The 12,559-nt window shown below is 39.8% G+C and overlaps 2 protein-coding genes across 2 annotated transcripts in view; one reads left to right on the top strand and one right to left on the bottom strand.

The window, feature by feature from the left end:
* Nucleotides 1-12,559, top strand: part of LOC127848171 (perlucin-like protein) — a 262,524-nt gene that overhangs the window by 93,163 nt on the left and 156,802 nt on the right. The gene's annotated exons all lie outside the window — the stretch shown is intronic.
* Nucleotides 4,175-7,284, bottom strand: LOC127848173 (perlucin-like protein). The gene is made up of 5 exons (XM_052380476.1): nucleotides 7,127-7,284; nucleotides 6,598-6,692; nucleotides 5,585-5,675; nucleotides 4,695-4,905; nucleotides 4,175-4,275 (listed from the first exon to the last, which is right to left on the bottom strand). The coding sequence occupies exons 1-5, from the start codon at nucleotides 7,167-7,169 to the stop codon at nucleotides 4,248-4,250; spliced, it is 468 nt and encodes a 155-aa protein (XP_052236436.1). The 5' UTR covers nucleotides 7,170-7,284; the 3' UTR covers nucleotides 4,175-4,247.

The following is a 12,559-nucleotide window of genomic DNA, read 5'->3' as shown; positions in this document are numbered from 1 at the left end:
GAATCTTCAGTTATATACACACGATAGACTTGCGAATGCGCACTCATGATGTGACGTCATCGTTCAGTAAAATGGTGTAGCCGGTCGCCATTTTGAGAATAGGATTTCAAAAAAAGAACGATTTTACAAATAAAATGGTATAATTTGAAAGTTTTGAAATTGTATTTATGGTAATATGATGGTAAACATCTGCATTACCATTAGGGACATTATTTCGTGACTGCGTTGATCCTTTTTGTGAAATAGTGGGCACTTATACTTATCTGAACTAGTTTTATGGATTGAAAATAGCACAATTGGGACAGAGATTTATTTATATTGTAAAGTATAAAAGGGTTACTTATGAGAGGCATTTTTTTTTCCGAGCTTTTTTGATTCAACAGTATCAGCAAAAATCTTCACAAAATAATTTTGTGAAAGTTTTGGATTTCTCATCAACCCGGACAATACCTAAATCTGGAAACCTGACAATTACTGTGGTGGCATGGTCGATCCACTTATACAATGAGATGATATTGATTAAATAATTATAGAAGCTATATAATTTTATCGGGAAAAAACGTATATGTTTGATGAATATATTAATACATGTACGGAACAGACCAGATTTAGAAAAAATAAACATGTCGATTTGATAGCATAAGTTACTCCCGGCCAATAAATATTTATTTCATCTACGACCTGGTATATTTTTTTAAGTTTTAGCACAATTTGTCGATTGCTCTAAGAACATTAAAAATGGTTTGTATGTCTTAAGCCAATATTTTTCCAACAGATCTAAAAATAGATACAGGTACGTGTAAACATTCAACATGTCGGACAAAATGAAAATGACATAACAAGGGCTAGAAAAGAACCATCAGATATGCGAAATTTTAAATTTCTTTACGGAATTGTCTATGTCCAAAAACTGTGCGAAAATGTCAATGCCCCGAAACACGCAGACACGACCAGCGGGACCGTCGCCAGGGAGTGGAGTGGTTTTCCATAGACCGTAGACGAACAACCGAACGAAGCGGGCCACACTGCTGCAGTGGGACTATCGACGCGAGACATAGACCCCCTACTCCCGCAGCGTCCGACTTCCTGACTGGGGCTCTCTGTTGAAAACGTTTAAGTTCTAATTTCGAGCGAAGTACAAAATGTCAACAGCCCGATTAGAGGGACCGTCAATGTTCAGTTCGAATTGCTCCCCTTTGACGGAGTCATTTCCAGTGGTTTCCCTTTTACCGTAGAAAACAAAAGTCTACGAAATTGTTCAAGTATCAAAAGCAACCAGCCCGATCAGCGGGACCGTCGCAACGGCGTCGTTAAGTGGGACCGTAAGCAAACAACCGAAAGGAACGGGCAACACTGCTGCAGTTGGATTATCAACGCGAGACAGAGACCCCCTACTCCCGCAGCGTCCGACTGCCTGGCAGCCACCAGCCCGTTTAGCGGGACCGGCAAGGTTCAATTTGAGTTGCTCCCCTATGACGGAGTCAGTTCCAGTGGTTTCCTTTTGACCGTAAAAAACAAAAGAGGATTGCAGTTGTTTCCCCTAGACCGTAGGCAAACAACCAAAAAAAGCGGGCCACACTGCTGCTGCAGCGGTACTGAGACCCCCTACTCCGACACGACGGTAAATAGGCGAGAAATGTCAATCCGAATGCGAGCGAATCCTGTCCGTCAGCGTCGAAGGCCGGGCCAGACCATGCTCCCAGCAAGGTCTATGCAAAATGTTCAAAGTCCCCAAACACGCAGACACGACCAGCGGGTCCATGTCCTAAAAAACGAAAAAGCAAACCCCTCCCTTGGACGACTGGTGGACTCAACTTTTTCATAAAACTATTCGTCCGCCTACCAGTCAGTTCACCGCGCTGCACCGAGAGACTCCGTCTTCGCGTGACTTGGGGAGAAATGCCCGTCTGAATGCGGACAAATCTAGTCGAAGGGCTACGCCAGGCCAGTTTGTGGACTTTGAGTTAGTCATGCGACTATGTCTACTAGTTATTTTATCACCGCGACTGCACCGAGACCAACACTCCCGCGTCGACGTGGGGAGAAACGCCCGTCTGAATGCGGACAAATCTCCTAGTCGAAGGGCTAAGTCTCAAAGGATCGAAGTGTGGTAGCTGCTCTGCCTACGAACGACACCCCGAACGAGAGCTAGGTCGTCTGCGGATGATTTTACATCGCTGCTTTCGCATGGGAAAGATCTCGCTTAGTCCCGTGGCGCTCGTATTCGAGCGGCCCGCCGAGCGGCCGCATGCTGTGGCTGAACCGACACGCAGTAATGCGGGCGTATCTTTGCCTCCCGGAGGCGGCAGCGAACAATGTATCGTCGTGCCTATCGGGCAGGCACCTAAACCAAATGTCTGAACCTGCGGTTTTTCTCGTACTGAGCAGGATTACAATTGCGACGACTCTGTGTCAATAGTAGGATAAAACTAACCTGTCTCACTACGGCCTAAACCCAGCTCACGTTCCCTGTTAGTGGGTGAACAACGCTTTGCGAATTCTTCTTCGCAATGATAGAAAGAGCCGACATCGAAGCATCAAAAAGCAACGTCGCTATGAACGCTTGGCTGCCACAAGCCAGTTATCGATGTAGTAACTTTTCTGACACCTCTTGCTTGAAACTCTCAACTGGTCAAAATGAGCGAAAGACCGAACTTTAACGGTCCGTATTCGTACTGAAAATAAAGATCAAGTGGGTTTTTGCTCTACGCGAAGTTTCCGTCCTCGCTAAGCCCACATAGCTAGAACTAGAGTCAAGCTCAACAGGGTCTTATTTCCCGCACGAGTTCCACAGATCTTCGCTCATAATGAGGCATCGGACATCAAGCTCGCACTATGATGTATTGGAACTGAGTCTAGATGCCTCTATTTCTCACAAAAGAAGGGCACCAGCCCCGAGGACGCTCAACAGGCGTCGCAGACGTCCAGCTTTTATTGATTAAAGTATGTTTTGTGTGTCTTTGATTATTTTATCACTATTATATTGCTTATATATATAAACGTTTTTTAGAGCAGATATATGATACTCTGTCGAAAGTGAAAGGTCTAAAAATTTATTTATATACGAGAGTTGCCCAAATTCACGAACAAAACAAACAAAACACATGAATAATTTATTTTCTAAACACATTTTATTGCAACAAATGCTCTATATGATTTTCATGGCAATTGTAAATCGCCTTGATATGCTTTTGCCACGATTTGAAAGTCTTGTTGATGGTAATTTGTTCCAATTTGCGCCATTCGTCCTTCAGAGCTTTTTTGAGACCAGAAAGTGAGTTGACTTGTCGTTTCTTTAAGCGTCGTTTAGAATCCCCCATATACCAAAATCCATTTGGACCGCATCTTAAAACTTTGGCAACCATTCTTTGAGTGTTATGAACTTAGTGATTGATCTTTTAGAAAGTTAACTGTGTGTTTGGAAGTGTGGCTAGATGCACTGTCTTGATGGAACGTCATGACGTATTTACCCTCCGGAAAGAGTCTCGGGACATCATATCGTATAAATTGTTTCAGAACTTTAATGATATAGTATTCTGAGTTGACCTTAGTCTCTTTCGAGAATTATTCTTATCTCTAATTTACCTCTGGACGATACAGCAGCCGATGCCATGACGCCACGGGCGAACGCATCACGTTTTACAAATTTCAGTTTATCGCCAACGTTTTCTGCCATTCTGACATAACATACTCTTATTCTTCCATAACTTCCACAAAGATAAAGCATCGCCTCGTCAGATGTAACAAAATCTCTCCTCTTGTCACATTTAAGTTTAGATATATCTTCCAAAACCTGGCCCCGCGCTTCTGAATATGTGTCAATTTGAGCTGATGAACCTTGAACTTCTTACGTAGCTTTACTTTCAAAACATTCCTGATAACGTACTATACTGCTCCTTTGGACATTCCTATGTCCAATGCCACTTTTCTCTGGGACGGCGAATCGATTTTAGAGATCAAGGGACGAATTTTGCATACGACGTCAGGTTTGACCTTATATGGTCGTCTACTTAAACGCTGTAAAGTAGCCTCATGTAGCGAAAGTAGCGAAAAAGTGCAACTCTCGTATATTAATAAATATATTTATTTATTTAGGACGAACGGACGCACGGACGGACGGACGGACTGACAGACAGACAGACATTCGCATAATGTAAAAAAGTGGACTCTGACCGCCGTTTATTCCTTTTTATGTTCGATTAATGATTTCAATAACAAAACACGTAAAAAAAAATTTTTATTGAAGGTTATCCAACGATAATCGATTGATCGTCGCTGAAATATAAAATATAAATCCGCTCAGTATATTCACTTATGTTATTAATCTAAATTAAAACACATAATTGCAGTTAAATAAACTAAGAAAGCTAAATGTAAATAAAATGCGATTATATGCGGTTGATTAATTACACAAATATTATAAGGTTGAAAAGCTCAAACGAAGCAAGAATATAATAATTTGTATGTACCTGCTATTTATTTGATAGTGACCTCAATAAAAAAGTTTTCGAATCTTTACTTTTTTTAGATATCCACTTAATAATAAGTAGGTACCTTATATTTTAGAAGGCATCTTCTTAATCCGAGTTCGAGTTTTTAACTTGACTTTAACTGTAGGCAATAGATAATAGTGCTAAATGAAATGACATTATTCGCGCATTCAATTTTTCTAAAGCTTCATCATACATACATACACGAGTTCACAGACTGGCTTGAACTGGCGACTACATGGAAGATCAACCCAATGGTAGTTGTGCGAGGCAACAATAGCACCGCAGTTGGCTCCAGTACCGTCGTTTGGTTGACCATGATCCCAGTCTGTATATTCCGCACGCTTTTCCGAAGGATACCAGGTCCAGATACCTTCGTTTGTCCCGTCGGATAGTCCTATCCAGTGCTGTTGGTCTGAGAGCACATATGTCAATAGTTATTTTCCTTACGCAGTATGTCTTATGTTAAATAAAATACAAAATGCTGCAACAGTTCTTCTGTCTGAATAAAAAACACACTCGGATTTGTGAATTCTGAAATAACGCTTTTATTATGCTGGTGCAGGCTATGCTCCATATTGTTTATTTTAAAAGTGTGATTGATTACATTATTCACATTTAATGATATTGTTCTACACATATTGTATACAAACGTTGTTTTGAATCTACATTTAATGTCTATATATGCTCAATTGTAATTGGCTTTAGCCAATGGACTTAATGTCAATTGGCTTAAGTCAATGGACTTAATAACCTCAAATCGAAAAGACGTCTCGTCAATTGAGTGTAAAACTGCGATAAAAATGCCCGAATGTAGTAGGATTTTAGTAGAAAAAATAGATAAGATAATTAATATTCATTTTTCTAATTCTTACAATTTTTCACTTACAGACCTTTTTTCGTATATTTTCGGGGAGTTAAGTTGAGATATAAAGCGTATTTTAATACGAAATAAACGCTTATAACATTTTACCGATATGGCTGGAAATTTAGCGTCATTAAGTAAATAAACAAAAGTAATAACGGTTATAGTTTAAGCCTAGTATAACGAGTGTTTACCTTCAACATCGTTTATAAAAGTAGTTCGTTCTTACCACTCAAAAGCATCAAAAATCCTCTGAGAAAATCGCTCTCGTCTTTGGACTCAAGGTTTACCAGCGAAGCACCGTAATGTTCACAATGCCTCTAAAAATGTTATAAAAATCAATTAAACATACAAATAAATTGCGAACACATTAAACCAGGGTTATATGTACCTATCATATCGGGTCGTCTGCATAAAAGGCAGAACAACGTGTATAGTAATGAGCAAACGTCGTGTGAACTAAGTCAATACGAAATGCAATCAATATAGGAACAAGTAAAAGCGAGATGATACGATTTTGTAAACTATTTATGAATTTATATAAAAGTTGTCAAATAACTTATTATGTATATATTTCAATATAAATTGAAACAAAAGTAAAGAAAAACATGTGTCGAAAAATTAGAAATAAGCCAGATATTTAATTCTGAAATCGAAAATGTCTGTACAGTCGAATTCGCCAGCAGGTATATCATGCATGTACGATGTGAATCTAAATTTTGTTTGACGGATCATTTTAGATTCCTGCAATAATATATGTTTATACGACACAAACACTAACTCCTCATAAAAAGACGAATGCTTCGGTTATTGTAGGAACATATGTACAAAATATTTTCGTCACAATCGGCTCGGGGCGCTAATTTGTCCTTGCTGCATTTTATGAAAGTTGTCTTCAATGTATAATTTTTCTTGCCCATTTTGTCTTATTGTAACATAGTTTATCAATATGTTACAATTTAACACGTGTAAAATATAGTATAATCTTGCTTTGAGATTCCTCATATCCGCGTTCCAAAAATACGGATAATCCTACATGCCTTATATAATTAAGGACAACATAATCACCGCTCACATTTGGCAAAAAAGGTATTAAAGTCCGTTTAAAATGCCATGTCTTACACAAAACGACCGTACCTTCTGTTCGTTTAGATCTTCACGATGTATGACAGAATTATATATTTAACGAATACCATCAACGTCGAACAGTGACTTGAAATATATTGTTCGTCATGCTGTTACCTGCGAATCCAAAAAGTTGTAAGCTGTATGTCCAAAATGGTAGCACGAGTGCTCGTATCTCACCCAGCCGTTGGGACATACTGATTCACAAAATGCTGCAATTAAACAATTAAGAGTTTACAACAATATATTGTTCGTGTGAAATGCACGTGACGCACGTGTTGAAAAACGCTCGTACTCTTGAGGACTGAACGAGTTTTCATGGCCATATAATAAATATTGTTAGCAGAGCATATTACAACGAACCTATATGCATATGTAACGGTTGTATAGAATGTTTATGTAAGATTTGCTCTTTTTTAATCTTATATTTTATTAAAAATAAACTATCGCTTACATAAACTAAATGTAAATCATTACCGTGTACAATAAATCAATTAATGAAGGTATACTCCTACAACATATGTTGTGTATTTTAGTGTTATACAAATACGTCTAAAATGAAACTAGAATTATTTCAAATATTGAAATTACAATAACGAGTAACGGGATTATCATGATAAATATTTACATACCAACAGTTACATACCAAAAAAAGAAAATATAACCGCGCAAAATAGTTTCGTATTCATACTTGACGCACAAAAAACGGTATTTTAATAGCTCTAATTTGTATCGCTATAACATAGAAATCCACTTTGGGACACGCTTATCTTTCACACGTTTTGTACACAATTAATTAGTGTTAGAAACGATATCTTATTGTCTGTTACACAACTTAATTAAAGGACGGAAACGGCACTTGACGGTGTTTGATAGTAGGAGGCAAAAAAGTACACCATTTTACATTAACAATAGAACATGATGGCCCTAAAGCGTCTGGCCAAGTTTCATCAATATTGAGGCATACATGTGATTTTATGGTTGCATTACAGTGAATTGTAAGGTTGAAAATTCGGAAAGAGTGTATGACCAGGTAAACCAGAGTTTAGGACGGTAATAATCCAGATTCCAATTTTGCTTACATAGTGTAATAAACATCATGACCAGTCATATCAAAACAAAGTTATAAACGTAGTTTCTTGTAGGATTCATGTTTTTTTAAATAACATTTCACCTAGTAAAATCTGGCAATACAGATATGAGAAGGAATTCCCCATTTTTTGTCATTGTCTTTACTTTCGATTTTGTCATTTTTAAGTATAATTTGATGTTACGAACAATACGTTTCGTTGTTATACTTGTAAACGGCGTCTTACTGGGACACGAACAACAATATTTTATTGAACTACTACTCTGTATAATTACGAATATCTCTGGTCAAATGTGTTCATGCATTTTAAATATCTTCGTACATTATGAACGTTGCAGTTGTTTTGTTCACAGGCATACGAACATTGTGTATTATTTATCATACAATGAATCATTTTATTCACAAAATGGACACCATGAAGCGTATTCACATGTTTTCTCGCTTCAACAACTATCTTAACAAAGCGCTCTTTTGCACAATATTGGATTTGCCTGGATTCAAACTTAAACCAATATAAAATGAAAACCAAACCTTTGTATGTACAGCATTCGATGAGATCGAACTCAAAAGTTATGGGCGAGTACAAGGCAAAAGCATGATACAAATTCGATAGCATTGGACTTCGTTTGGTACCTAAAGTTTTTGAGATAATTCACCATGGTATATAACCGTTTCCAGTGCACCACCGTTATGATGCGCATCAAGACATTGTTATGTTTGCGGCTTGTCTGCATCGAACGACTAGATTTTCGAAATGATTAGATTTCAATACACCATGCGGTACAAAGCGAATTCAGGCTACTCACAACATCCGAACACATCGCCTGAGTCCGGGATATTTTCGAACTGACAGATGCATTCTCCGACTTATTTTGGTACTATATCAATTCATACCTTATGTTCAGATTGAATTATGATTTCTTCGTGTAAAAGTGTTCGTATTTTGTTTTAAAAACAACTTAAAATTGAAAAAAAATTGTACCTAGAATAAATATGAAATAGAAGAGACAAAGAAAATTTCTTTAACGATTTTCATGTCGTAATATCTAATCAGATGTTTGTAAAATGCATAACCGTTGTGTCTTGGTCAGTCTTGACTACAATTGAATGGTTTTCAAATACTTTTTACAAATGAATTCCGTTGAAATGAGCATAGTAAGGATATTTGCAATCAAGAAAATGTATAAGATTTAAATAATATATTAAAATACTTTAACCTTAAGTCATGAATAGTTCTAATTTATTAAACGTTATCGTTAGCGTAGGGTGTACTTGAAAATGATGTATTGCTACCTTTTCAAATGTCTGAACAGGCTTTCACAAGAATTAGCTTTTTCCTCAATGTTGAGGAGTGCGTATCTTCTGTATTCCGCATTCATTATATTGTTAAAATAATGACTTAAAAGATTCATAAAAATACATCATTCAGCCTACTTATACATACATATATCACTACTTGATGATGGCTTTGGTATCTCCTCGTTGTATTCGGTAAATGCATCGTTCCCCAAGGGCTGGCTTTAGGTATCGTCTCCTCGTCGGTTTTGGTAATTGTATCGGTGCCCGAAGGGCTCGCCATAGCTGGCATCTCGTCGTCGTATTTGGTGATGGTATCGGTGACCTAAGAGCTCGCCATAGCTGGCATCTAGTCGTCGTATTTGGTGATGGTATCGGTGCCCGAAGAGCTCGCCATATTTGGAAATTGTATCGGTGCCCGAAGAGCTTGTCATAGCTGGCATCTCAACGTCGTATTTGGTAATTGTATCGTTGCCCGAAGAGCTCGTCATAGCTGGCATCTCGTCGTCGTATTTGGTGATGGTATCGGTGCCCGAAGAGCTCGCCATAGCTGGCATGTCGTCGTCGTATTTGGTGATGGTATCGGTGCCCGAAGAGCTCGCCATAGCTGGCATCTCGTCATCGTATTTGGTGATGGTATCGGTGCCCGAAGAGCTCGCGATAGCTGGCATCTCGTCGTCGTATTTGGTGATGGTATCGGTGCCCAAAGAGCTCGCAATAACTTGCATCTCAGCGTCGTATTTGGTGATGGTATCGGTGCCCGAAGAGCTCGCCATAGCTGGCATCTCGTCGTCGTATTTCGTTTTGGAATCGGTGTCCGAAGAGCTCGTCATAGCTGACATCTCGTTGTCGGATTGAGCTGGCGTCTGCTCGTCGTATTTGGTATTTGTATCAGTGTCCCAAGAGCTTGAATAAAACTTGCTGCTGTATTCCTCCGACATTTGATTAATGTTGATGACGATTTGATACTTCGTGTCATCCGAATTTGTCCCATAGGACTTTGATATGTATTTGATGTTCTTGTTTTCAGATTCGGTATGGGAGTCGGTCGGTTCGATACTCGATTTTGACCTGCTATTATTTCCATCACTACGTCTACGGCAGTTATCTTTCTTACCACCACGTCTTTTTGCGCCGTCATGGGCTGCCACTAAGGGTGGCTTTCTGCCAGGTGGTTCGGTGCCGTCATCGCGTGTCCCTATAGGTGGCCTTTTTCTTGGTGGTTCTGAACCGTCATTGAGTGTCCCTATGGGCGGCTTTCTGCCAGGTGGTTCTGAGTCGTCAATGCGCGTCCCTATTGGTGGCCTTCGACCAAGTTGCTTTGCGCCGGCATTGAGTTCTCCTATGTGCGGCTTTATGCCAGTTGACTCAGCGCCGTCAGTGAGTGCCCCTATGGGTGGCCTTCTGCCAGGTGGCTCTGTGTCGTCATTGGGTTCCCCTATGGCCGGCTTTCTGCCAGGTTGTACAGCGCCGTCATTGAGTGTCCCTTTGGGTGGCCTTCTGCCTGGTGGCTTTGCGCCGGCATTTAGTTCTCTTAGGGGCGGTTTTATGCCGGGTGGTTCTGCGTCGTCATTAGGTGCCCCTATGACCGGCTTTCTGACAGGTGGTTCTGGGCTGGAATAAAGAGAAGTTATAGCCGGCTTTATGCCAGGTGGTTCAGTGGCGTCATTGAGTGTCCATAAGGATGACTTTATACCAGGTGGCTCAGTGGCGTCATTGAGTGCCCCTATGATCGGCTTTCCACCAGGTGGTTCTGCGCTGGCATTGAGGGACATTATTTCCGGCGCCATGTCAGGTGGCTCAGCCTCGTTATTGAATGCCCCTATGGCCGGCTTTCTTGTAGGCTGTCCTGCACTGGCATTGACTGCCCCTATTGGTGGCGATCTGCCAGATTTCTTTTCGCCGGCATTTTGTGCCGCTATGATCGGCTCTATATTAGGTGCTCCTGCGCTGGAATTGAGGGACATTGTTGCCGGTTCAATGCCAGTTGGCTCAGCGTCGTTATTGGGTGCCCCTATTGTCGGCTTTCTGGTAGGTTGTTCTACGCTGGCATTGAGTACCCCTATCGGTGGCGTTCTGCCAGGTTGCTTTGCGCCGGCATATAGTGCCCCTATGATCGGCTTTGTACCAGTTGGTCCAGGGCTGGTATTGAGTGACATTATGCCCGGCTTTATGCCAGGTGGTTTTGTGCCGTCATGGGGTGTCCCTATGGTCGGCTTTCTTTCAGTAGCTTCTAAGCCGTCCTTAGGTACGACTGTGGAAGAATTTCTGTCACGTACATTTGCGCCGTTCTGCACCTGTGTTGTATGATTGGCGGAAAACTGGTACACATGCGCAAGGAGAAAGAAGACGAGGTAAATTGATACGTGATGTCGTTCTTGAACCCTTGCTTCTCTATTTATATCGTGAAGAATAATTCAACTTTGTAAAAACATAAAGTACAAATATTACATATACTTGTACACTTTAAAGCTATTTGAACACGCATATTTAAGATTTGCCACACGTCCACTAACCTCTTGAATACATGTGTCATTTGGGAGAACAGACCATAGATTTGCGAACGATTTTATACTTTTATAGTGTGCTACAGGGATTGAAGTGTCACTCATTAAAATGTTTAAGTCATGGTGTATATAGGCTTTCATTGCTCTTGTAGCTACCGATAATGTACTTAACATACGCGCATTGAACACGCATATTTAGTATTTGCCACACGTCCACTAATCGTTGATAGAAACCTCTGTTAATGCAGAAATATGTAGAATATACAATTATGTGTTATCACTGGAAATGTCTTTTACACAGAACATCGATGTATTCATGCAGATGAGAAATTTTAACAGAGCGCTTTTTGGCTTGACGCATTTAAAAACAATACTAGTTTTGATGCCAAAAACCAACGATAGGACAGGCGAATGTATAATCAATGTACTTATAACGTCGCCGCGATCTCACCAGCCCACTTGTTTTGGTCGTTTCCGTGCTGCTGTGAGACGTCGCGAGACGGTTGTTCGTTCATGTCGTTGTAAAGCAATGGAACAACGTCGTGGGCGCGTACAATCGGGCTTGGGCGGGTGAGATTTGAATGACAATGTGACGCAGCACGACTTTTAGGTAGGTTAATTTATTGAACAATTGAGTGTCTAGCTTAAGTTGACTTTAAATGCGACGGTGTAACGTTTGAACCGACGATATCACTGTATGATTGTCATAAGTGCAGTAATACAATTAATATTATAAATTTTAGAGTGACGATGTTATTTTCTGTTATTAATTCAAGATGGAAATAATAGTACAATGGTTATTTAATGATAAATTGTTGAATAAAATTGCTGCGACCTATTGTGAGAAAGGTTGATTTTCACATTTTACTGGGTATCTTTTTAATGGGGACGAATAAAACATTTAACCAATTTATGCCTAGCGTCTAGAAAAAAAGGCCTTGGCAAACAGCGTAGACCCAGATGAGACGCCGCATGATGCGGCGTATCATCAGTGTCTGCGCTGTTTGCTTAAAGTAATTTCTGTAAGAAATATTATAAACATAGAAATAAATATACAAGTTGCATTCACAACTTTCTGGAACGTACACCAAGGTTATTTTGATGATTTCGGAATAAAACCTTGACCAAAATGCGTCACTTATTTTTTCAATTAGAGAGAGCAAGACAGCGAAGTTTTTTTATAAAT

Source organism: Dreissena polymorpha, chromosome 10 (assembly GCF_020536995.1).
Source record: "Dreissena polymorpha isolate Duluth1 chromosome 10, UMN_Dpol_1.0, whole genome shotgun sequence".
Classification (NCBI taxonomy): Eukaryota; Metazoa; Mollusca; class Bivalvia; order Myida; family Dreissenidae; genus Dreissena; species Dreissena polymorpha.
Note: the sequence above shows the minus strand (reverse complement) of the source record. Positions and strands in the feature narration are given on the sequence as shown.

Bases quoted from the DNA above. Each gene is read 5' to 3' on its own strand.
- LOC127848173 (XM_052380476.1), bottom strand. From the start codon at position 7,169: ATGAATACGAAACTATTTTGCGCGGTTATATTTTCTTTTTTTG. The intron at 6,693-7,126 runs GTATGTAACTGT...GTTTAATTGCAG, and splicing joins GGTTATATTTTCTTTTTTTG to CATTTTGTGAATCAGTATGT. The intron at 4,276-4,694 runs GTATGTATGTAT...TTTATATTTCAG, and splicing joins AAGCCAGTCTGTGAACTCGT to CGACGATCAATCGATTATCG.